The 24,999-nt window shown below is 34.5% G+C and overlaps 2 protein-coding genes across 3 annotated transcripts in view; one reads left to right on the forward strand and one right to left on the reverse strand.

Moving 5' to 3' along the window:
* Positions 1-575: 575 nt before the first annotated feature.
* On the reverse strand, positions 576-15,252 carry LOC142984323 (transmembrane channel-like protein 7). 2 transcript variants are annotated; one of them, XM_076131847.1, is made up of 6 exons: positions 14,537-15,252; positions 14,345-14,440; positions 12,176-12,369; positions 10,658-10,765; positions 8,502-8,602; positions 576-7,669 (listed from the first exon to the last, which is right to left on the reverse strand). In XM_076131847.1, exons 3-6 carry the CDS (start codon positions 12,354-12,356, stop codon positions 5,681-5,683), a joined length of 2,379 nt encoding a protein of 792 aa, XP_075987962.1. In that variant the 5' UTR covers positions 12,357-12,369; positions 14,345-14,440; positions 14,537-15,252; the 3' UTR covers positions 576-5,680. The 2 variants fall into 2 exon arrangements, with proteins under 2 accessions (XP_075987962.1, XP_075987961.1); XM_076131846.1 differs by having other exon boundaries at positions 14,345-15,252.
* A 131-nt stretch (positions 15,253-15,383) lies between these two features.
* Positions 15,384-24,999, forward strand: part of Alk (Anaplastic lymphoma kinase) — a 45,240-nt gene continuing 35,624 nt past the window's right edge. The window contains exon 1 of the mRNA XM_076131848.1: positions 15,384-16,641. Coding sequence (XP_075987963.1) covers positions 16,023-16,641 — 619 coding nt within the window. The 5' untranslated portion in view covers positions 15,384-16,022. The remainder of the gene's footprint in view (positions 16,642-24,999) is intronic.

Raw genomic sequence — 24,999 nt, forward strand, 5'->3', positions numbered from 1 at the left:
GCCTTAAAACCTAAATCATTCAATTTCCTTCTAACACTGCGCTCAGAAGTATTGACATTAGCTTCTTGGAGTTGCGATGTTATCAGTTTCGTGGTGGCAAATCGGCTTTCCAGGCATATTTTCTTTAAACAAACTTTCTGACCTTCGAGTGAAAATAGGCTTTCTGCCGCATCTCTTCTTTCTTTCGGGCTCAATTCCTCCCCTGACTAATTTTCTTCTTTATGCGACGACACTAGCTTCAGAATTTTTCAGTCTTCGTGATATTTCTCGGTTTGAGAAAATGTTAGCATTCACGAGGGCCTTTACTTCAGCTCTTTTACGTGGTGAAAGATCGCCTTTTTTATCCATGTTGAAAATGCTATTATCGATTATTTAAACTGTGCACACGAAATAAACAAATAACTGCATAGCATAAAACTACGAAACAAATAACACAGCGCATAAAGTCACAAAAATACATCCGCAACTCAAAAACACGCGCGAACGCGACTAGAACAGGTTTGGACTTACTTACGTTCGTTTTTCTAAAGTTTAACATAGTATTGCCATACCTTCAAATAAATACAAATACGAAGTATAAAACAAATCTCTTTAATAAACTAATTATTTTATTAATGTGAAAATACAAAAATACTACATTAAAACTAGTATAAAATACTAATCATTCAAAATACTACAGTGCGTCTAATAATTTGGCCAGGGACGGTATATTATGTTGTTATGGCAGTGTGTCGTGGTAACGTTCTGTAGCTCCTAACTGTAAAACTTACAATATTACTACATACAACCCGCGACTTCTCCTTATTTTTACTACTGAGATGAAATTACTATGAACATTTATAAAAAAAAATCACTTTGATTTTACCCCCCGAGTGTGATTTTCGATGACTATTCCATCAATTCTATATTAAAGATATTTAAGTTTTTTTTTCGTTTTTATAATTTAATGGGTACTTTAAATTGATTTTTTGACAGACTTACCTGTATGAAGTTGTTATATTGACTTTCCGTAAATCAGGGATTTTACAATTTGAGCTTAATTTCTGCTTTACATAATTTTCATAGTAATTTCCTATCAGTAGTAAATAATTACAAAAAAAATCTAGAAAAATTAAATTAGGGGATACATTTTATATCTTAAAATGTAGGTTTACTTTATATTCATAAAAATCTTTGCCATTTATTTTGTATTTAATATTAAATGCGTTTATAGGATAATTGATTAACTTATGTAAAATATTTTTATGAATAAAAGTGTAATTTCGGTCAAAATTATTATTACGAAATTTAATTTTAACCGAAGATTGTTTACTTAATATTTTTGAGACATAGTTTAATCTCTATAAATGGTATTAACCATTTAATAGTATATTAATTACAACAGAAATAAATTATGCAAAATTTACAAACACCAATTTATAATACATAGATCTTTATACAATTATTATGTCATGAATCAATTGACAATATTTTTATTTTATATTTCCATAATTTCCTTTATTAAATTAAAAGTACGGTCGAATTGAAAACCTCCTTCTTTAATTGAAGCCGGTTCAAAATACACGAAAGAAAATCGCAATGAGGAATAACTTTTCATATTTTTTTGACATATAAAGTTTTCAGAATATCATAGACCTGTACCTTCTTTCTTGAGTAAAACAGGCGTAATGTTATGAATGTAAAGTATATTATTTATAAATTTATTCTTTAAACTGATGATGAAATATAAAATAATACTATTAGTACTATTACACTAATAGGAGACAACATAAAACTACAATTTCTACTACACATACAAAAATTGGGGCTATTTGGGGTACATAACTTTTAGAGTATTTTCAATTAATTTTATAAATATTATAAGCCATAATATGCTTAAACAAAATATTCAAAACATATAGAAGTTGTTAGTTTTTCCATCTAATAATACAAGTAAAAAAAAAATACTAAAAATGTTTTCTGACTAGACATTTTAAAACGCCATCAAAATAAATAGATAAGGTACTAGTAGTATATAACACATAATATACAATTTAAAATAAATATAACTTAGCATTTAAAATAATTGCCTACATTGTACTTAAAGAAAATTAATTAATTTCGTTTCTATATACGTTTAACTAAATAGACCACCATTTTGAAAGATCTTTGCCGAACAGTGGGACAAACCCTTCGTACACAAGGCTACGCAAATGTCCGATATTCAATGATTATTATGATAATGAATTAGTATTCAAGCGACTATCGATTCATACAAATCTATTGGCGAGGCGAGAGGGTAGGCGTAGAAACTCGCGTCGCAAGGAGACGACGCTTAGCAGCCACGTCAGTCAGCCCGTGACAACGGTCGATGTAACTCGATCGAAACGTCGGGTGAACAAATAAGGCTCATAGCCAGTTGTGCTCATCAGTCGGTCAACGATCTGTGGGATCAGATGGGTGACCGCATAGTGGTATTTGAACTGAGCGTCTCCGTGCATCGGTGGGCACGTAAAAAGTCGGTCCCGGTTGTTGTCAATCAAGATAACAGTCGTTAAGCCATGTCAAAGGTCTTTCGGGTGGCTTGAACAACTTTGACACTAGGTTGACCACTAACCATATGATAGATAGAAACCTTTGACTTTCTATCGCGTTTAAGCCGCGTTGCATTATAATATTGTGTGTACAAGTCGCAAAAGTTTTAAAACATTACATTGAGGTTGAGTCGCGTTACCGACATACATATGTCTCGCGTGTAGATTTGTATAGCGGTGGTCGAAATCATTGAGTATCGAAGACTTGCGTAATCACTAGTCGGCCTAATAGGTTAGTAAAATATAGTTAAAGACAGGCGTAGCCACGGGCTGTCCTAGTATACAATGAATCTATACTGAGATCACTAAAAAACCTACTTATTCTAATAAATGCTAAAACGTAGGTATGTACAGATTTACATGAGAGCCTCGTATGATATAATGTTGATAAATTGATAAAAAACACTAATAAATTGATTACAAAAATTTTGAATGAGCGTTAAGTAAAATTAGTAATGGTTTTTACATACTAGACTTGAATATTTTGAGCCAAATTATGTGTCTATAATAAATTATAGGGTACATAGTAAAAATGACATCATTACAAAACAACTAATTTATTCAATATTTTTGGCATCATTTTCAATTGAATGAAACAATGGTCCTAATTATATAAGAAAACAAATCTATGAAAGTTTTTCTTTCCTGGAAATCTATAAAAATGGATGAAAATGTTAATATACAAAATTAATAGGTACTAATAAAAAATTGTAAACCATCTTACGTCTTACATAATTTTTATTTTTGCAATTTCAACCGCTAAACCGCGCGTCTAAGCGTCTAGTGTGTAAAAACCGTAAACATATCTAAACAATGTACAATAAGTCTTAGAATTGAGCAAGACATTAAATTATGAATTTTTAGAAACAGTCTTGCTTAATAAATAACATATACATATAAAATTTTAATTATCATACAATATATTTTATTTTTAACATATACATCGATAATTTGTAGTCGTTTTGCAACCGAAACGAATTTTAGGATATTTTAAAGTGCCTGTGTGGTCTTGTTGGGGAAGATGTGACTTCTGATCACGAAGTCTCGGTTTCGGATCCTGGGTCGAAGCAGGTCTATTTAGTTATTTCAATTACTCTTACAATTATCTAAATAGAAGCAGTGTGGTAACTTCTGTGGTGGACAATACAGGGTTTTTATTATTATTTATGAAATCCTGAAGTTAAGATTGCAAGGATCATACCAAGTGGTGTTTTTTGGTCTCTGCCTACCCGTTTGAAGAAAAAGTCGTAACTTTACGTATTATTTAGTCGTACCTTTGGTTAAAGGCGTGTTATTGTTAAAAATGAACATACCTTCAACATTTTTCTTTACAGCTATATAAAATCATCGCTTCTGATACAAAATTGAAATGCTGTTTCAAAACGACTACAAACGTGTGTATCATAAGAATTTGTCGAAAATTTTCACCGAATAAACGAAAGGTGCATGAAGTGATGTTTATTTAAGATGGCTACTACGAGTAATTTCGTTCGTTCAGTCTTAACATTGGGTTGTAGGAAGGCTGTGGCGGAATGTGGGTGAAATGTTAAGTTAATGGCTACGTAGAGTGGATGTGTGTTTTATTTCAAGAGTTTCAGATCTGACGGACGCTTTATAATGTTTTGAGTACTAGGGATCAGACCTTTTGCCTGCAGTGAGACAGTAATGTGTTTAAGTTAATGATACTGGTTGTCCATGTGTATGGTTGCCATTGGTTCCCAAACTTTGTGTGTATTTATAAGGAAATAAGTCCAGCTTAACATAGTTATATTTTTTTATGTTATTAATCATATGTTTTTGTGCATTCATGAATAGCTTTACCATCTAGAAGGTAGGTCCATATTAGGAACCTATGGCATGTGAGTTAAATATAGAGAGTTGTCTGCATGATGTCTTTTATAAATGAGACATGACAAATACGATTAAATAAAGCCTAATATTTGACGCAAAATATTGTCTTAAAAACGCGGTAAACGTAGAAGTATGTCTTCAATTTCTTCTTCTTTCTTGTACGTATAAGGGAAGTCCTTAGTGATTTAAATTTGATCAAAAAAATCATCTACGTAATGCAGAAAAATTGGTATAATGGTCTACTGTCTTATGCATTATAGGTAAATTTATATGAATAATTATAGTAATTATCTCAGCAATTATTCATATAATTATGATCTTAAATAATGATTATTGCAAATTACCAATATTATTAATGAAATTAATTTTCTATAATCGTCCGTCAGAATCTTAGATATAGTATTATCAATGAATAGAGATATTTGTATCTTACTGATTTTATTTATTACGTGTCATGGTTTGCGAATTATCAATAACTTAAGTAAGAGAAGTAAGATTTGTGACAATTTTGTTTTACACTAAATAAATTTTAATTTCTTTAATGCTAATTTTTAACTGTGAACTTTTCATACATTTGGCGTAGAATATTGAAAATTAGCAATTCGAAATAACATTTAATAATTCGTCAAACACGCACTTGGTCAGGTAGACTCAAGGCCTTACCTCTCCCTTATTCCGAGAGGAGACCCTTACCCAAACGTAATGGGTCCTTATAAATTTTAAGACAATGAAATTAAAATTTATTTAATGTAATACCAAATAAGTATATTTTTTGTTATAATTTGAGCACTCCAAGAGACAGTAAAAAGTAATGAAATATAAAAAATCATGACTAAATATTTTTTCAGATGGCAACACACCACTAGAGGGGTCATAAATAATGGCATTTATAATCTATATCGATATTTAACATACTTTTATTATTATGTACTTATAAAAACGTTTTGTCGGATATTTGTGTTTAAATTTCATGTTATATAAGAAAGATTAACTTCTGACTCACAGGATAATCCATTCAATCTATCCTTATCTGTAGATAGATTATTGAAACCGGCCGATGGTAAGTTCAAACACTGTCTGTTTGTGACGCATTATCTCCAAAATGGCTACAATTATTTTGACTAGATTTCCACTGTCAGCTGATGTCATAAAGACTTAGATTCTTCGATAAAAATCTACGCGAAAGTTTCAAAAATTTCCAATACAACATGATTTTCAAACACAATCCCAGACAAATAATTAATCTAGACAATATTTTACCTAGAACTCTGCCTAATATCTGAATCATCGTCCGCAAAACTAGCCCGATTCCGTCTCTCACATCTTTTCTGATGCTGCCTTATGAAAGCGCTGAGCCTGTTCAATAGAAACTGTTTATCATGCCCTTCTAACACCAACTGGTTTTTCAGAACAGTCACCATATGCCTATTAGCGGCCGCCACAGCCCAATAATAATATAAAAAGAATAATAAAATCGCGAATGCTGGGACTGCGAAGTTTGAAGTCCCTATAAGGAAGATAATCTCTCTTATAAAGGTAGGGAAGCCGTCGAAGGTCGTGACTACGAACAACCAGACTGTTTCATAACCTCTATATGGGCCGCAGTTGATGGAAGGAAGAATTTCAGCCACGGAGTAAGCAACAGGAGCTATGGATACTACAAAACCTAGTAGCAACACAGACATGAACAAAGATTTTGACTTAGAAGCTTTATAAACCACTGGCGAAGGCGTACAGTTAATCAAGCAAGTAAACTTTTTAATATAAAATATCATAAAGTAGAACACAGTGCCAATTATTGGTAAAAATGGGCAGAAAAAGGACCCCATCCATATAATAGTTTGTGTATAAACTATGTCTAAAACATGTTTTGGCAAGTAGAAGTCTTGTTCACCGATAATTTTCAAGCAACGACTGTTCGTATGCCTCGCTATAAAAGCCCTAGGCAAGTTAATAAAGAAAGTTGTAACAAATTGTACGGCAAAATCTGTTAGAATCAATTTGTACAGTTGCTGCCCAACATAAGTCTCCCAGCATTCCAGTTTCTTAGCATCAGTATTAGTTGACGAACAGACAAACCCATTTGTCGATATATATCTGTACATTTGACTTAGTAAGACTGCAAGCGAAGACAGCCTTAACAAGACAGTCCTTAGTAAAGTCACTATGATAATGCTCGGGGGCATGAAATTCTCAAATTTTATTAAATAACTAAATATCTCCGGGACTATTAAGTTTAATACTACTATAGTTATAAACGGGAGGAATTCTAGCACTGTGTTTTGTAGCTGACCGAATATCATTTGCTCTTTATACTGACTGAAGATCAAACCGGCGTTGGTCGAGTTGATCACTTCAGTAAAACTGGGCTCAGATAATTCCTGATTCAATTTATCAGTGGAATAATTAAACGTGACATATATAAGTATGCCTGACGCTATTAATATGATAAACACTATAATATTAATGAGTAACCGTTTCAAATGTAACAAGATCTGTGTTTCTCGACTCCGTAGTTGCTTTTCTTCTTTAAAACGTTCCTCTTCGAGACAGCCTTTGACTTCGTTATATAAAGCTTTATGTTTTATTTTAGCTGACTTATCATTATGTATACAGAAGTCCCAGCCACCAAACACTAGATTACAGTACATATAAAATTGTCCTTCGCTCTCTACTAACCGTTCCTTGAATCCTTTAGCTGCAGTCTTGACTATAGCGACTAAAGATAACAACACCCATGAAATAGCTACGAGAATATAAGCCATAGGGTTGTTGTAATAAAGCTCACTGTCCCATAACTTTGGCAGGTTGTACGAGTAGATTTGATCTGAGTATACTCCGTAGAATAAAATGGTACGTTCCATCCATCCAGTGCCTTGAATGACATCAAGCACTAGGTTGTCATATGACATGTTTTGTGATAAATAATGATTAGAACAACACCCTGATGTGTTCTGATTTGGATTGTCACAGAAATACTCGGTTTCTGTCAATAAAGTTTTTGGTAAAATCATAAAAGTAATTATAAGTAAAGATATAGTTATGTTGAGAAATAATAACCATCTTAGGAATATAAAGTATGAGACTACGCCGGTACCGAACTTTCCTTCTATTTCCCTCATGGGTGACTGCCATAGTTCTAACTTGCCGACTATTTCGGAGAATCGAATGCTGAACCGGTGCCACACTTTGCGCTGTCGCCATTGAAGCTGCTCTAGACCTTGGAGACGGAGTTTTGTTGCGTTCTGTAAGTAGAAAAGAGAGAAATATAATATAGATTGTACTATTTACTAAATACTTATACATAAATAGATGAGTTTAATCTATCCATGTCCCATTACAATGCAAATGTTTACACCCGGAATTATTTAAGCATGGAGGTCTTGCAGTGTTTCAAGAACCGTTTTGAAAAAACTCTTAGGTACTGATTCATTGCGATGTTTTCTTACAGCATTAGAAAAAGTATATCTAATACACACATAACGTCGAAAAAGTAGATATTGCAATGGGTTCGAAGCCTCGACCACATTCGCGAATATTGAAAGCGTATACCACTGGGCATCTAGCGAAATAGAACCTACAATCCCATGACAAAGTTATATAAGTTTATTTGGCACTTATTTCAATATTTATATGATATTGAGATACAGATGATTTTAAATCTGTTGTTTTCATAACTGCAATTTTCGTTTAATTTTCGTTAGGTAGGTATAGCCGTGACCTCGAAAGTTAAATGTATGCGAGTCAAGGCGATGTTATAATGATACAAACCAAACTACATGTAGGTACCACGCGGTTTTGCTCGCATATTACCTATGTCAATATCATATAGACTTTATTTATTTATTTACAGGTACAGACCTGAAGACATGTTGTAAAGATTTCGCTCAGAAAATAAGTATTATTGGACAACTTACACACAATCATTTGATTCCAAACTAAGCAGAGCTTGTACTATGGTGACCAGACAACTGATAAACATACTTATATACTTCTAAATATATACTTACTATACTATACTCTATATCAAATAGCCGTGTGTAAATTGCCAGAAAAATATATTTTCGTGAAAATTACCTGTAGCCTGGCTTTCAGTTCACGTTTCTGATTCATGGGCACCGGCATCGCTTTGATCTGCATAATCTCTTCCCAGGTTCGTTCCTCGTTCGATAAGTTTTCTGAAAATTACAATTACAAATTAAGTTTACTATTTTGTAATTAATTTCGAGTTAAGTATGTCTGCGCTTTGTTGTACACAATATATTAGGTCGGGGAAAAAGTCTTTTCGCATTATAGTATGTATGAACTTGTAATAAAATCTTTTCTCTACACAAAAAAGCTTGATATTTAGGTACCTCACGAGCCTACTGAAAGAAACCTAATGAATCGTGTACTCATTTGTGATTCTTGAAGCCAAAGAGATTTTATTACAAGTTCATACATACTATAATGCGAAAATACTTTTTCCCCGACCTAATAGTTAATTTCCAGTGGGACGGATAACCGATACGACCAGTGAAAGGTCAGATGCAGGACCGACGGCACGGAAGTCTACAGCAATAACTTCGTAACTTAGAGCATTGGCAAATTTTGAAAAATATTTTTTTTGTTTCGACCCGGGATCTGAACCTTGGACCACAGCGCAGCAGTCACATATACTACCCACTACGACCTAGATCAGATCAGTCTCAATCAGACTCAAAACTACTATCACTGAATTTCGAAAACATCTGTCTCGTATAGAAATTGAACTCACGACACTTGATGCAAGAGTCGCGATCACCTTAGTTGCGTCACACACGTGCAGTTCAATGCAATTACAAATGCATTGTTAATTATTATTCTATAAATGACATTGAATTGTGTATTGTAATTTTCAAATTGCAATTCAACAATTGTATCTCAAATCATCGAGCACTATTAACTTTTTTTTTAAGTAAAATAGTTAAATGTCTCGATAATTGCAACATAAATGTATACTATCGTTATAAATTCATAATAATTATACAAAAATTGTTAGTCAATTACTTAAAAAATAATAAATTATTAAATATATCCTCATGAACCACTTTTTTTAGTGATATGATTCAATTATTTAGAGGCAACCGTCAAACACATTAACCGATGCGATTGTTTTTTTTGTTAAATAACAGCATCCGAAAAATTTTGGCAATGTGAAAACGCAAATCATTATTATAAGTTAAAAAATACCTGTCACATTTTGACACGAATTTTCCAAAGAAATCGCACTATACATTGCAACAACTCCAATATTTTTGCACCAAATATTTTAAAATTTACTATTAAAAAAGGACACCATGAAAAGGTACGAAATTGTTTATCTATTCCATAAAAAATCGCCCAATTGTAGGTAAATTGTAGGTAAAATGTATTCCAAAAAAATTTCGCACTAAAATTGTCAAGATATAGGTACTATCGGAAGGAAGCACAATAAAACCGTATTCCCACGTTCAATTCCGTTCAGCGCCGTACCTTGAATGTTTCTCAAGCATTGTCTTAGTGATAATTGTTCGTTCGTTCACATTACACGTCATAACTGTACGTTATTGAACTGTAATTAATGAGAATTGAGGTAATAACCTGGCAAATTAATCTAGGATGTTATCGGTCAGAATCTGTAAGTTCGCTCTAAGAGTATCTATACTAATATTATAAAGCTGAAGAGTTTGTTTCTTTGAACGCGCTAATCTCAGGAACTACTGGTCCAATTTGAAAAATTCTTTCAGTGTTAGATAGCCCATTTATCGAGGCAGGCTATAGGCTATATATCATCACGCTACGACAAATAGGAGCAGAGTACCAGTAAAAAACATTACAAAAATGGGGAAAGTTATCACCCATTCTCTCTTATGTGTCGCAAGCGAAGTTGCGGGGGTCAGCTAGTACTTAATAATACTGGATATTTGGATTAAAGGTGCTATATCAGGACTCTTAAAATTTCAGTAGTTCGTAATATGAAAATGTCTATTTGAAAACTTACAGTGAAGGAAAACAAAAAAACGTGATCATTTGAAAACATTGTGATGAAACCTGACAGTACCTACTTTAATACACTTCAGGAGTTTAAAGTTCTCAAACCTCTTAGAAGGTTTAATCTCTGCTTTATTTCGGGAGCCGATACCTACCGTACCTAGCCGGGAGTTAGCAATAACTTTTTGGCCTAGCCCGGGACATATGTATATTTATTTATTTATCAAAACTATATGTGTTACCTGAGAGGTCCGGCAACATAGACAGGTGTATGTCGCGGCTCTGCGTGGTGCGCGCGTACGTCGACTGTCGCCTCTCATTCTGAGAGCGGGCGCGCTTCACCGTCGTCGCTACAAACATACAAACAAACATGTTATTTCCTTAATAATACGAGACAAACGACTATATCCAACAAAGAATGTAACACACCAAGTAGTTCTATGTATTCATAATAAAGTAAAGGACACTTTGTAAAACATTTTTACAAATAAAAACCATAACCAGAGTTAAAAAAGTTTGGTATAATTATTGTTTAGCATAGGAATCGAACCCACGATCTCCTAACACTGTTGCAGCAGTAACTTCAAATTCTGGGAATGCCCTACAAGTAGGATAAATTTAGGTTATATTTTTTAAAAATGTACCTACCTAACTCTAGACTTAATTTAGTAGCCACAGGAAAGTATTAAGTCAAATAGGTTATTAACCTATCATAATAATAAATCGATAATTATATGCAAACATAGATTACTTAGAATTCCTTTATCAATACCGACAATGTTATCAATGATTAGCTTTTTTTATCATAATTGGGAATTGCGTCTAGGTAGGTACCTATATTATCAATGACTATTAGAGTCCGAGACAATTTTCCGTATTAATTTTAGGATTTCCGGATTCTGATTGGATCAAGAACAGAACTCTATTACTGAGACTTTGCTGTTTATTTGTCTGCCACCAGGCTGTACCTCGTGAACCGTGATAATTATTTACAGTTAGTTTGCATTTCACCGCTTAATGGATTCGTTTTTCTTTAAAATCTATAGAAATCTTATAAACGCGAGAGGACTTACTACACCAATCAAAATAAATGAAGTCAATATTTTATTTGTTAAAATGGGTTAAAGTTATTTAGTTCCAAATACTCGGTTTTCAGGCCAAGTACCTATGCAAAATAGTGTATTTTTAGATAGACAGAACTAATTGATATAAACATTTAACTTTTATAACTTTATTACAATCCATGTTTACGTTTATTGAGCTTATCGTGTCAATATTTATTGCGTATATCAAAATAATTCGCCGAGACGGTCATAGTTGTTATTTGTGTTAGATTTTTCATCATAATTGCACAATATATTTTATCAAAGACATAGGTAGGTACATACATACATGATTATTCAGTCCACTTTAAAAACTAAAAAAACCTAACATACATAATATCACGCCTGTTATACTTGAAGGTGTAGGTAAAAATGAATTAAATACAACTACATTTTCCCATTATCAATGTTAGTCCCATGACTCCCATGCAATAGGAGGCGAGCCTATTGCCATTGTACGGTCACGTTACACGTGAATGAGAAAAGATCAATACGACTTTACCAGACCGCCTTAGACTTCATAATCAGTAGTCAACCACTCCACAGAGGCAGTCATAACATACTCAAATAAACTGAAACCCGTATTCCAGAAAGAGACTTTAGCCCAGCAGTGAAAAAATAATAAATTAAAATTTATTAAATGTTTTTGTAACTTACTATTCCTAGCCTGTTTAGAAGGCAGTAACGTAGCAAGCTTTGCAGCATCAGCTCTCTGGAGGTTATCAAAGAGTTCCTGCTCCGCCCCAGGGTACAGCTCCTGATAGAACTCCCCTCCAGCCTCCTCCCAGCCCTCCTGTTTCTTGCTGCGAGCTTTGTTCTTTGAGTTGCCGCCTGACATCTTTTTAGTTCATCTGAAATTGCATCATGATTGAGAAAATTATGATTTATGTGGTAAAAGGCTGGTATATGTGATAGTATTTAATGTTATCTTAGCTAATATTTGTCAATGGCAGCATGTTTTAACTGAAATAATTTAAAAACAGGTTTTTGGTAGGGATACCTGAGTATTTTGTATGCAAGGAGTAATAGTTAGTTAACCACGATGTGTATAAGAGATTTGTATTTGAAACCTGGTGCATAAAGAATTATTTAAAACTAAACTTATCATGATTAAATTCAAATGAATACAAGGCTTTATTTTTTTTTATTGTCAATAGAGCAACCTATTTATAAAAATAACAACTTTTATGTTTTTTTTAAACAAAAAACATGTTATTATACCTAGTTGTAGCAAAATGAGGTCTTAACTAGATGACAAAAATAAACAAATTGTTTCTGACTAACTTACAACATATTATCCTCTCGAGCGCCCAACGTCAAAATTCAAATATACCGTTAAGCGTCCAGGCCAAAAATGGCGCGCGAAATTGAATTGGCGGTTGGCGTTTAAGCGCCGATTCCGTCATATTTTGATACTAACACCCTAGTCATACCTTATATATTTGAAATCTACATAAAATTTGCTATATATTAAAAAAATAAACCACAAATAATATTTGATAGTGGTGGTACAATAGTCGGTTTAATCTGAATATTGTGTGCTTTAGGCATGTGTTTGAAGAAAGTCTAATAAATATTTTTAGGCATAAAAAATAATATGACGGAAGGTCTTATCGTGTAGTTAATGAATAATGACATTAAAATCCAACTGTAAAATATACTCAAATCTTTAAAATTAGTTAAAAAAAGTATTTACAATATTGGTCATAAAGGAACATGTCGTTGGGTCAGATGTTGTTTAAGGTGCTCTCTGGCCTATATCAACCACTTATTTAAGTGTGTGCATTAGATCGTCGTCTCGTTTCATCAGCTTCAATGTCAAATATGTTTGAAAGGGATAAACATAGTTTTAGCATTTAATTTCTACGTTTTTTTAATGTAAGATCGTTTTGCCGTACCACGGTGGCGGGACGCTTGACGGGGGTAGCACATTCAACCGTGACACGGTGGCCGGGCGCTTGAGAGGTTATTACAGTGAAAGTAGGTTACAAATGACAAAACAATCAATCTCACTCATTAGGCTATTATGTACTTAGAAAGCTGTACATAATAAACTATCTAGCCAAGTAAATGTAGGTAATAATGTAGCATAAACTTAACAAGGATTTTAAATAAAATACCATTGCCTAAAATATTTCAGTAAATGTAAAAATAAATTAACTTGTCTATGCTGTTAGTCATTCTCAGCAACAAAAAATGATGCAGTTTTTTCTTAAGATTTAAATGCTTAGTCATATTATTCAATTGTAATTGCTATTTCTGGATTTAAAAGAGTTTTGTATTGTGTGAATTTCGTATCATATTGTGATCCTCAAGCTTGAGTGTAATAAGTAAGGATTTATGACGAAAATGGAAATCCATCAATTGTGGTGAGTAAAAAAAACAACCACTATATTGTTCTAATTTTAATAGGTTAATTTCAAATTAAATTATGACCAACATGTTTCCTGTTTAATCATACACATAGAAATGTGGAATGGACTAAAATAATTGTTGTTTTACCTGTTATGTCAACTATTAGCACAATAAACGCGTGTACAATGAAATTTGACGAATGGCGATCGCTAGTTTACAATATCTAAAATAAACATCGGTGATTATTATTCAGAGTGATTAGATTATCTCAATAAACAACGGTTTTAATTTATGATTCATCGTAATTGGCATTCCAACTTTCCTATGTTAAAACGACAGTTATCATAAATAAATCGTAATTTATTGCGCTGAGCACAATGAAAATACCATTTCATATTTAGAACACAAAGCACTGATAAACGATTCAGCTTTTTTTTTCAAAATAAGGGCAAAGGTACTGTTAACACTCACCGTATAACATAAACAATAGATTTCAATCCAACTATCACACCACACACGTCACTCCGCGACTGCCAGACATCGTTACAAGATAGTTATTCAAAAACTCTGCAAGATAAATAATTTAACGTTAATTTGATGTAAAAAATCTAGGTATACGAGACCAAAATAGTCTACATTCAAAGCCCAAGGAGTGGTACGTACTGCATTGGCTGACTGTCTGCATTCGTTCTGAAACCGATGTGATTTATTTTTTATCTGTCAAAGTCACTATTTATAGATTTAATAAAAATGGAATAAAAATTATTTATATCTTATTTAACGTTAATATTATCTAAAATTACTAGTCTATAGTATTTACACAGTATTTAATTATGTTTATTATTTACAAGTTGATATTTATAGAAACACAGTTACGTGATTCGGAATGTACATTTTTAATTGCGGTAATCTGTCACTGCACTGATTTAAATTGTTCAATTGTTTATGTTAGCATTAATCCACACACTCACAATACATTGCGATTTAATTGTACACAGAAACCAAAAACACTAGCTATCCATTATTCAAAAACATTATTTTTAATTCAGCAGATAAACAATAGGAGTCTTTATCGATCACTTTTATAAATGGAACGAGTCTGTCGCCGTTCTATGAGATGAGATTAGCATCAGTCTCTCCGCACTGATCGTAACGACGTTTTTCTAAGGAATTGAATAGTCATGGAGCCGATAAAAACACCAATCTGATATCCGCAGTCGGCAAAAAATCGACGACCGCCCGCCGTTCACGTAAACAAATTTCTGAGGAAATTTTCTTTATACAATATCCGGTTTTGCTCGCGATTGGTAAGTTTTCGCGGCATTTCCACCGGCAGCCAATGGCAGCGGGCCACCTGTAGATACAGCCAATAGTGCGCGTCTGACGTGAGCGGTGATCCTAATTGAGCCAATGCAATATCCGGTGTGCGATGCGACTACATCCTGCGCGAAAAGCCCGGGAACGGGCCGGGGCGGGACTACACCTGCGCAGCATCCCTTCAGACGCCGCTCCAAGATCACATCTCGCGAAAAGTAATGATTATTTCTGTCCTCGGGCGTTTAGTTCCGCATACTCCCGCGGTGGCGCTGCGCACGGGAGCCCGACCTCGGCGTACGTACTTCGTTATATGGATTTTAAAACGTATTAACAGTATTGTAAATTGATAAATTACGTGTTATAATTTGTTTAAGTGGAAATAAAACATATAACAGTGTGTTGTGGTGAAGATAGTAGCAGTGGGAGCGTACAGTAGTGTCGGATCGCACAGTGTCACGCAGCTCGGTGTCCTCCATTAGCGAAGGTTTTCCAGGGGCTGCGAGGGTGTGCGAGATAAAAGTGTATTGTGATGTGCGGAGTGAGACAGTGGTGTTGTTAGATGGTGGCGACGGTACAGATGAGTGTTGTTGCAGCATGTGTGTGTGCGGGAGAGTATCGACCGAGCGGGCCGCACGGCTGGCCGTTTTCCAACACGGCGCGGCTCGCGCTCCAGATCACACGCGCTTAACAAGATAATCGCGTACCTATTTCGCACTGAACTTTGGTGTTAACTATTGTTATGAGTGTATACGACGCACCGAACGATAATGCATCCGATACGAGCGACCGCGTCGCGCGGCATACACATCTGAAAACAATATTGTATCACTAAATGGCGTTTGGCAAGTTTATTATCACCGTACTGGTCGTGGTTGCGATCGTGCTGGCCGACCATGATGTCGAGAAAGAAGTTAAAGCGAAGAAAACCATGGCGCCGGAGAAGGAACAAAAGTTTAGAAGCGCTAATCCGGGGAAAGAGAAGGGCTCATTCCACAAACTGAGCTCTATGATGAACCGCACGGAGGACAGGCGACAGAACCGACGGAACGGCGAGAAATGGGGTGTGGATAAAGTGCTCGGTCGATTGAATAACAAGAAGTACAACAACGACATAATGAACGACAATCAAGGAGCGGTCACCGTCAATCAGAAGAGTAAAAACAATGAATCGCTAACGTTGACGGATAAGATAATAGCTCTGCGCCCCAACGGGCCGATGTACGAGGCGGTGAACAAGAACAACTATGTGTCTCAGGCGAGGGGGGTGTACTGTGGCTTCGAGAACGGCACAGATGGTGGGGACATGTGTCTGTGGTCGTGGAACTCCACGGTCTCGAGCCACGGCCTCGGGTTCCGGGTGGTGACGGCCGCAGACCTGGTGGTCATGAACCAGACGACCAGAGGGCTGAGGTTCACTGGCCCCACGACTGACGGGGACGAGAACGCAGGAGGTGGGTTGTGTCGTGAGGCCTTAGACCCTGCGGTCTTGGCAATTGGAAAGGTATAAGGTTTTCTTCTAAATATAGAACGGGGGATATTATTTCTTGCCGTGGGTGTGGAAGGTTTATGCAAAGGAAAACTTTATACTCTTCCAATTTGTGATTGGCTTGTTTGTTTGTTGTAAGCTGGATTTGCAGTAAAAATAACAAGACGGTTATATTTATAGTGTTCGGAGAAAACAATGATACAATTTATGACCACTTCTTATATCAATACCTGATTTTAGTTGATATATCTACGTTTTCTAAGGTCCATCTGTATTGGAGGAACAATTTTAACTTTTTGACAGATAATGTATGCAGTTTCTGTTAAAAATGTTAAAACGAATTTAACTAAAATTATTACATGATAACAAAATCTACTCTAGCCTATATAAAACCAGTTATAATACAAAATTGTTACTTCAAGTATCATCACAAGACTTAACAATGGAAATATGAATGAAGCAAAATAAGAAGTAGAAATAGTACAATGAGTCGAAAAGATCTTAAATACATAAAATGACAAAACTAAAGATTTAATAAACTTACAAGTTTCAGAAAATATCCTTTCAATAATAAATATAACACACAATAGTATTATCTGTAAATATTGCGGCAGATAATTTCAGATTATAACAAAACCCAAGTTGTCATTTTGTGATTTATCAATGGAATGCATAAGAGTATGAAACATTTTATACACTAGTTTACACACGTGTATAAATCTTTAAGTAGAAGTAAAATGAGTAAAAACTATTCTATGAAATAAATTTATCCTTTATTTAGAGGTGAATCGAAAATCATCAGTATCATCAACCTTATTTAATACCTGTGACAAGCTTCAAGCAATTGAAGCTGACATTTGAATTTTCCCATAACAACACACCTGTTATACCCGAAGGTGTAGACAGAGGTGTATAAAATACAACCACGTTTCGCCACTAACATTGTTATTACTATGTTATAGTGAGCCTGTTGCCATAAACCGGGCACAAATAAGTAAAATAAAATTTGAAAATACCGTATTTTGCCAGGTCCAAGAATCGAACTCGAGACATCACGATCAGCAGTCGATTATACTATCAACCACGCCACAGATTCTGATAGATAGATAATATTCTGATTTAATTATTTATAAAATTAATTACTTACAATCAGAGAAAAGGCTACATCATTTCGTATCTTCCCAACGACAAATGGGCCATCAGTTTTGGACATAAATTACATTGTTTTATCTCTACCATTATGGTCACGCCTGTTGCACAGGGTGTAAGCGTAGGTGTATAGACAACCATGCTTCTTTTGTATCAACTTTCTGATGTAACAGGCGCGAATGTTGCCATATCTAACTATCTTTGAAGCCTACTTCTCCCAACTGTTTTGTAAAGACCTCCTTCACAACATGCAAATCTCATAAACTGCTTTTAGTCCATTGAAGAGTTACATTTTGGGTAGCGTTGCTCTGAAAAACGCAAATATTTTTTTTTACTTTTCAGTGGACCATGAACAAGTTTGATGATGCTTTATTACTATAATGAAATAGTTCAGGCTTATTTAGATTACTAAATTGAATGAACGAGTAAACAAAAATTATATGGTTGTCAAAGTTACAGATAGTGCCTGTGTGTCATTTCGAAAGTTAGGGAAGGGAAGAGAGAGTTCTAATATATAAAGTTCTCGCGTCACAGTTTTCGTGACCATACTCCTCCGAAACGGCTTGACCGATTCTTATGAAATTTTGTGAGCATATTGAGTAGGTCTGAGAATCGGCCAACACCTATTTTTTATACCCCTAAGTGACACTTTTTTATATGGCAGAACAACGTCTGCCGGGTCAGCTAGTATTATTATAAATCTTGGCCACTATCTATTTCAGAATGTATTTTTTTCTATTTCTCTTTGATATCGACAATATTTAATTTTTACTCGTAAACCAATAGCTGTCTCGATTAAAGTAAGGTGACAGAAAAATTACTAAATTAGAGCAATATAACAATTCTCGTGAAACTACTTTTAGTTGGTATCCGATCTTAAGTTGAAAAGGCGAGGAATCGATGATCAATCTTTTAACATAATTCCTGGCTCGATTAGCGCCAGTTTATTCTTGTAATTAACCTTGTAAAAGCTGTAATTTTACCACAAAATTCATTTTAGTCACAACTTTGTGCAATAATGTAGGTACGGAACAAAGACGTGACCGTTTAAAAGAATCCACGTGTTAGCTTTTTTTGCAGTCATTAAGTGATTTTAGAGTTGGATTGTAACACATATGCAACTCTATGCCTGTATCTAGTATCTGTATCTTGGGGCTAATAAGGATAGAATTATTATATTATAGACAGATATTATTGTTACTTACTGTTTAATTTATTCATCTTGGCAATATAGAGACTAATAATATTGGTATAATATGTAAACATATGTTAAAGTTTAAGAAATAAAGCGTACCTATTTGACTTTGACTTACCATATAAACACATAGCACACTTTTTACCCTGTTAAATCTTTTCTCGAAACCATTTGCTATTAAAAATATTGTAATCAATATTTGGACAACTCACACACGGTCATCTAATTCCAAACTGAGCAGAGCTTGTACTATGGTAACCAGACAACTGATAAACATACTTATATACTTCTAAATACATACTTATATACATAAATTAACATCCAGGCTCAGAACAAATGCTCGTGCTCATCACACAAAGATTTGTCCCGGGTGGGATTCGAACCCGCCACACGCGGCGCTACGGTTATTGCAGCGAGGTGACCGCTTAAACCACTGCGCCAAACGTAATCGCAAAAGCCACTAAAACAAACACATATTTTGGTTAAAAATATACAAACAGCATCATAAAGTGTTCCGCTCAAATCTGTAGTAGTGAGCGCTGAGTATCATTCAGTTATGACGGCTTAAATGTCAGAGGTTAGTTATGTAAGCCACGTTCAACAGATGGTACTGTTGCTTTACCTACCTAAATGTTCTATGTCGCGATTGAAAAACCATGCTAGGTAGCTGTAAAAGAAAATTATTCGTATTTTAACAAAATGTTAACTAAATGAGTTAGTTAAGTAGGTACGCTACGAAATCCAGTAGTTTAAGCTCAAGTTAATTAAACTATAGACTATTTTATATTGCCTGTAAATGGATGAAAATTATCGGTGTGATTTTTGTGAAAATTATTTATTTAACTGGACTTCAACGTTTTTTATTGAAAGGTATGCGGACAAGGAATGAGAATGACAACTAGTATACATATATTACGTCGGGGAAAAAGTCTTTTCGCATTATAGTATGTATGAACTTGTAATTAAATCTTTTCTCTACACAAAAAGCTCGATATTTGGGTACCTCACGAGCTCACTGAAAGAAACCTATTGAACCGTGTACTCATTTGTGATTCTTGAAGCTAAAGAGATGTTATTACAAGTTCATACATACTGTAATGCGAAAAGACTTTTTCCCCGACCTAATATTATACTATACTCTCAAAAACATGCTACACTTTTCTCTTCTCTCTTGATCTTCTAATATTATGCAGCTATGGCCTATACCCAAAGCCGAGCCGTGCTTGTCATCCAGCTGAAATTCTTAATGTCGAGCTGGGAGGGAATGTTTAAACCAAGAAGCTCAAGTTCCATAGCCAAGACAGCCCTCCTAGATCTATTAATTGACACAACTAGTTGACCAAATGTCGGGAGGTCGAAGCTTGGGTTCGATTCCCACACGGAACAATTATATTGTGTGATCCGCAAATAATTGTTTCGGGTCTGGTTGTACTTTGTGTCCGTTGTTTATATGTTTGTAAAAGGCCCCGCGACACAATAGCAATTCTTAGAGGGAGTTGTCTTTAAAATATGAAATGAATACCTAGGCGTGTGCCTGTACCGCCAATTCAAAACTTTCACAAGTGTGTTTTCAGAATTCTGTCATATCAGCTTTCTATATTTTCAGTAACTTAACCAAAATGGCTGTAAAAATTCGCCATTTGTTTTTTTCTAAACAATGCCTATAGCCAGTGAATTCAATTTGACATTCCAATTTCCAACGTCCAGTTCATCGGACCGCCAAAATGGACTGTCAAAGTTCGTTTCACTAAAGCCGTTTCTAGGAATGGCATAGATGTTTAGATTCTGCCAATGGCTATTTAATCCGAGGGATGCATTCATGGGAAATGTACGGCTTTATTTACGCTGAAATGCAGAATGTTTTTGAAAGAAAATCGTGCTATTTTTATTTCTTTGTTTATAGTTGGAATGGATGATATAATGGTTGTTTGGATTTGTTTGAAGACTTATATTACAGTGCTTTTTATAAATGAAATAAATGCTGTATCTATGAAATTATGTAAAAGTTGAAAAACTTTTACATCTTTTTACAATATCTATGATTAGGTACTTCTCAATATATTGATAAGAGTTTGTGGACACTATCAATACTCAATCACGCAAAAACTAAACAGATTTAGATAATTACCAGACATGCTGCTACGACAGTAAGAACCAGTTTCACGGCTTATTGATAAACTATCCAGAAGATAAAGTGACAGTTAGTGTATGAACACAACTGTAAAAAAATTCTTGATCACCTACAGTCCAACAACTTAGTAAAGAACCTTGTGTGCAAGATTTAAGGCCGCCTATGCATACATAATTTAGAATTTAAAACTTCTGTTAGTAGACTTATGCAGCTGACGGTAGCCCGTTTGATGCAGCTACTTTATTTTGGCCATACACAAAAGTATTAATTTAATATAACACAAATCTTGCATGTCGAAACTACTAAGTTGTCGGATTTAGTAAGTTATCCAGAAGTAAGAGAAAATGGGCATAAAAATGCCTGAAAGAAAATATTAAATTTTGACCTATCACCTTTCCACACAAGCCTTTTGTGAAACAATACAATATTTACATTTACAATGCTATAAATACATTATAGCGATTCCGGTGACGCAGCGTGGCAATGTTTTTACAAGTTAATTTAATTTCATCGTGTATGCCTTTTAATTTATCATTTATTGATTAAATTGTGGTACTCGTTGATACTATTTCCATTTTCCGGCTTTTCAACTGGATTCTGTGAATTCGGAGCTTTATATGGAGTAGTTCAGGAATGTATGAATCCAAAAACTTACTTATTAGTACGTGTTTTACGAACACAAGACTTTTTGTGTGGCATAGGGTATTTTAGGTTAAAACAAAAAAAATGCTTGTGTTATGGATAAAATGTAGGAAATAATAATATGCTTAAATTATATTATTTAGGTCTGCACGGATTTTAATAAAGTTATCCAGTATTTAAACACACATCCATACTAATATTATAAATGCGAAAGTAACTCTGTCTGTCTGTTACTCAATCACGCCTAAACTACTGAACCAATTTGCATAAAATTCGCGCGGGTAAAAGCTAGTAGTTTATAATCTGGATAAACACACGATTCTTTTTACCCCGGGTAATCTTTCCACACGGACGAAGTAGCGGGCAGAAGTTAGTTAAATATATTTTCTAAGCTAAAATACACAATGTCTGTAAAAAAAGTCTTTCACGGCAAGAGTTAGAGATTTTCTTAGTATTATAGTTATTTCCGTGCACTACAAAGCGCTCAGCTTAGTCTTTTTACACAAAAAGCGTGAAGCAACGAGCTCGGCGCATCAAGTTCTAAACGACGATATATTTAGACATTCTTTGTTATGTGCATTTAATTAACTAGGCAGGCACGGACTTGGGTTAAAATGTTTAAAATTTTTAAGCCATTTCTTCGCTACAAGTACGCCTATGCACTCGACTTTGCTTGAGTAGTCTGTAGAATCGGTTCTTTTGGGATATGAGGCATACAAACTTTCATATAAATGCCTGGTTAGGGAGCTGGCATAAAAAAATATATCAGAGAGGGTTAATTATTCGTCTCTAAAGGTGTCATTGATTGGAATTTTGGTTGCTGTAGCCCATCTCGGAAAGGCTCTTGCAAATGACTGCCTCCGTGGCACAGTAGTTTAGGTCGCCACGCCGATACCACTGCGTCGGGAGGTCGTGGGTGCGATCCACGAATGATTGTTTCGGGTCTGGTTGTACTTTGTGTCCGTTGTTTGTAAAAGTCCCCGCGACACAAGAGCAATTGTTAGTGCGGGAGATGTCTTTAAAAAAAAGTAATGGTCAGGGGCTCAACCTTATACAACACACTAAAGATTTTTCCAAGTTAATATGTAATTTATATAATTACTAGCTGACTCGCGCAACTTCGCTTGCGTCACATAAGAGAGAATGGGTCATAATGTTCCCCGTTTTTGTAAAATTTTTTACTGATACTCTGATCCTATTGGTCGTAGCGTGATGATATATAGCCTATAGCCTTCCTCGATAAATGGGCTATCTAACACTGAAATCATTTTTCAAATCGGACCAGTAGTTCTTGAGATTAGCGCGTTCAAACAAATAAACTCTTCAGCTTTATAATATTAGTATACATAGATTAGTATAGATCATTCGCATTAACCGTGAAAGAGAACCTAAGTCTTTGAGATCTAAAAACGGTAACTAAAGAAATAAGTACAAAGTACTTATTTAAGTTGACAATAAATAAATTAACTACACATGCCGTAACACTACATTTTCTATTATCATTGTGCAGTTTATCTGAAAAACGTATGACGCATTTTACTCCGGCGTAGCTCGTGACCTTATGAAGTAATGACCTTTTTCATTGAGATGTTTCATGCGTCTATGGAAGCTAAAGATTTGAACACGGATTGCAGTGTGCAAAGAAATTACAGTCAATTTGAAGGAACAATCAGTTGTGTGATCTTAAGTTTGGTTTGTTCAACTTCTTGTTAAATTATTTACTGCTTAGTAGTTTACGAAGGTATAAATAATTTAAATAAAATAGCACTATGATTGTCAATTGACTCCATAATCATTTTGCACATGCATTGAATTACGCATGGTCTTTTCTAGACTAAATTGAATATTTCAGCTAAAATCTGTTGATTTTCCTCATTTTGATAATGAGGACTGAATTTCTCTTGTTTCACTAGTTAGAAATTACGGATGTATATTTAAAAACAACTTACCAATCAATTTCACTTTAATTTTCACTATCAATGTGAGTGTTATCAAATCATAAAACATTTTTTTAAGGCCCTACCCTCATTCGAAACTGTGTTCAGGTGCATCCGGTGAGATTGGAGGAAAGGCTAGTCTGATAATTAATTATTCTACAAGCTAACATAATTTCTAAGAGCCCAATATCTAAGAATTTTATTCCGATTTTTAACACTTATCGCAAAAATCTTCTTTACATCCTGTTTAAATTCATGTGCATTTCCCGCTATAACTTAATAACACTAACGATCATAGAGTAATTCACTCAGCGCTACTCACTTTTATACGGCGGCCATTTATTAATCCTATTATGTATCCGAGTAATTCACACGCGTATCTCACAACAAGATAATGTGCAACTTTAACGAAAATCTTTGAATGCAAGTAACATTATGCTTAGAAATAAAGGCATTTTGGGATTCAGTCAATTGAGATATTTTCAATATTTCAAATAGTTTCCCTCGATGCCCCAACATATTTCCACAGGGTGGAAAAAAAATCCACCCTGTATAGATAAGTTTTACTTATAAAAACAAACATAACATTTTTTTTAAAATTTATGATCCCCATATCGCAATTGACCAGTTTGGACTCAAGGCCTTATCCCTCCCTCATTACGGGAGGAGACCCTTGCCCAGCAGTGGGACATTAATGGGTTAAATTTATTGTTATTTTATGATCATCTTATACAGATTTAGATACTTGAATTCTTAATGTTAAGAATATTTAGCGAGTTCTCTACAATTAACAAAAATCTTTACGTAATTAATAAACAAACCAAACACATTTTTAACTACAAATACCGAGACGACATTGAAACACAAATATAAACATAACAAGACATTCGTCTGTGATGAAAGGAAGTGACCTATAAAATCTATTTGAGACCATTACGTTGATCGTGATTCTCTGTCCACTGGCTCTGCGGTCCGCCGGCTTATCACGTATCTCAGTTGACAACTAGTGTACGTCAAATTGATGGTCACTATTCATAACACTATAATCTAAAGGAGCAATGTACAGCATAGTAGCTTTGAAATAGTTGTCAACTGAGTCTGGTGGGTCTATTATGTATTTCAGTTGACAACTAGCGTACCCTCCCCCTGAGAAAATAATCTATACTAATATTATAAAGCTGAAGAGTTTATTTGTTTGTTTGAACGCGCTAATCTCAGGAACTACTGGTCCGATTTAAAAAAATCTTTCACTGTTAGATAGCTCATTTA

This window comes from Anticarsia gemmatalis, chromosome 26, assembly GCF_050436995.1.
Source record: "Anticarsia gemmatalis isolate Benzon Research Colony breed Stoneville strain chromosome 26, ilAntGemm2 primary, whole genome shotgun sequence".
NCBI lineage: Eukaryota > Metazoa > Arthropoda > Insecta > Lepidoptera > Erebidae > Anticarsia > Anticarsia gemmatalis.

Bases quoted from the DNA above. Each gene is read 5' to 3' on its own strand.
- LOC142984323 (XM_076131847.1), bottom strand. From the start codon at position 12,356: ATGTCAGGCGGCAACTCAAAGAACAAAGCTCGCAGCAAGAAACAGGAG. The intron at 8,603-10,657 runs GTAACACATATA...TGTAATTTTCAG, and splicing joins TATGTTGCCGGACCTCTCAG to AAAACTTATCGAACGAGGAA. The intron at 7,670-8,501 runs GTAATTTTCACG...TTCTACTTACAG, and splicing joins AACTGAAAGCCAGGCTACAG to AACGCAACAAAACTCCGTCT.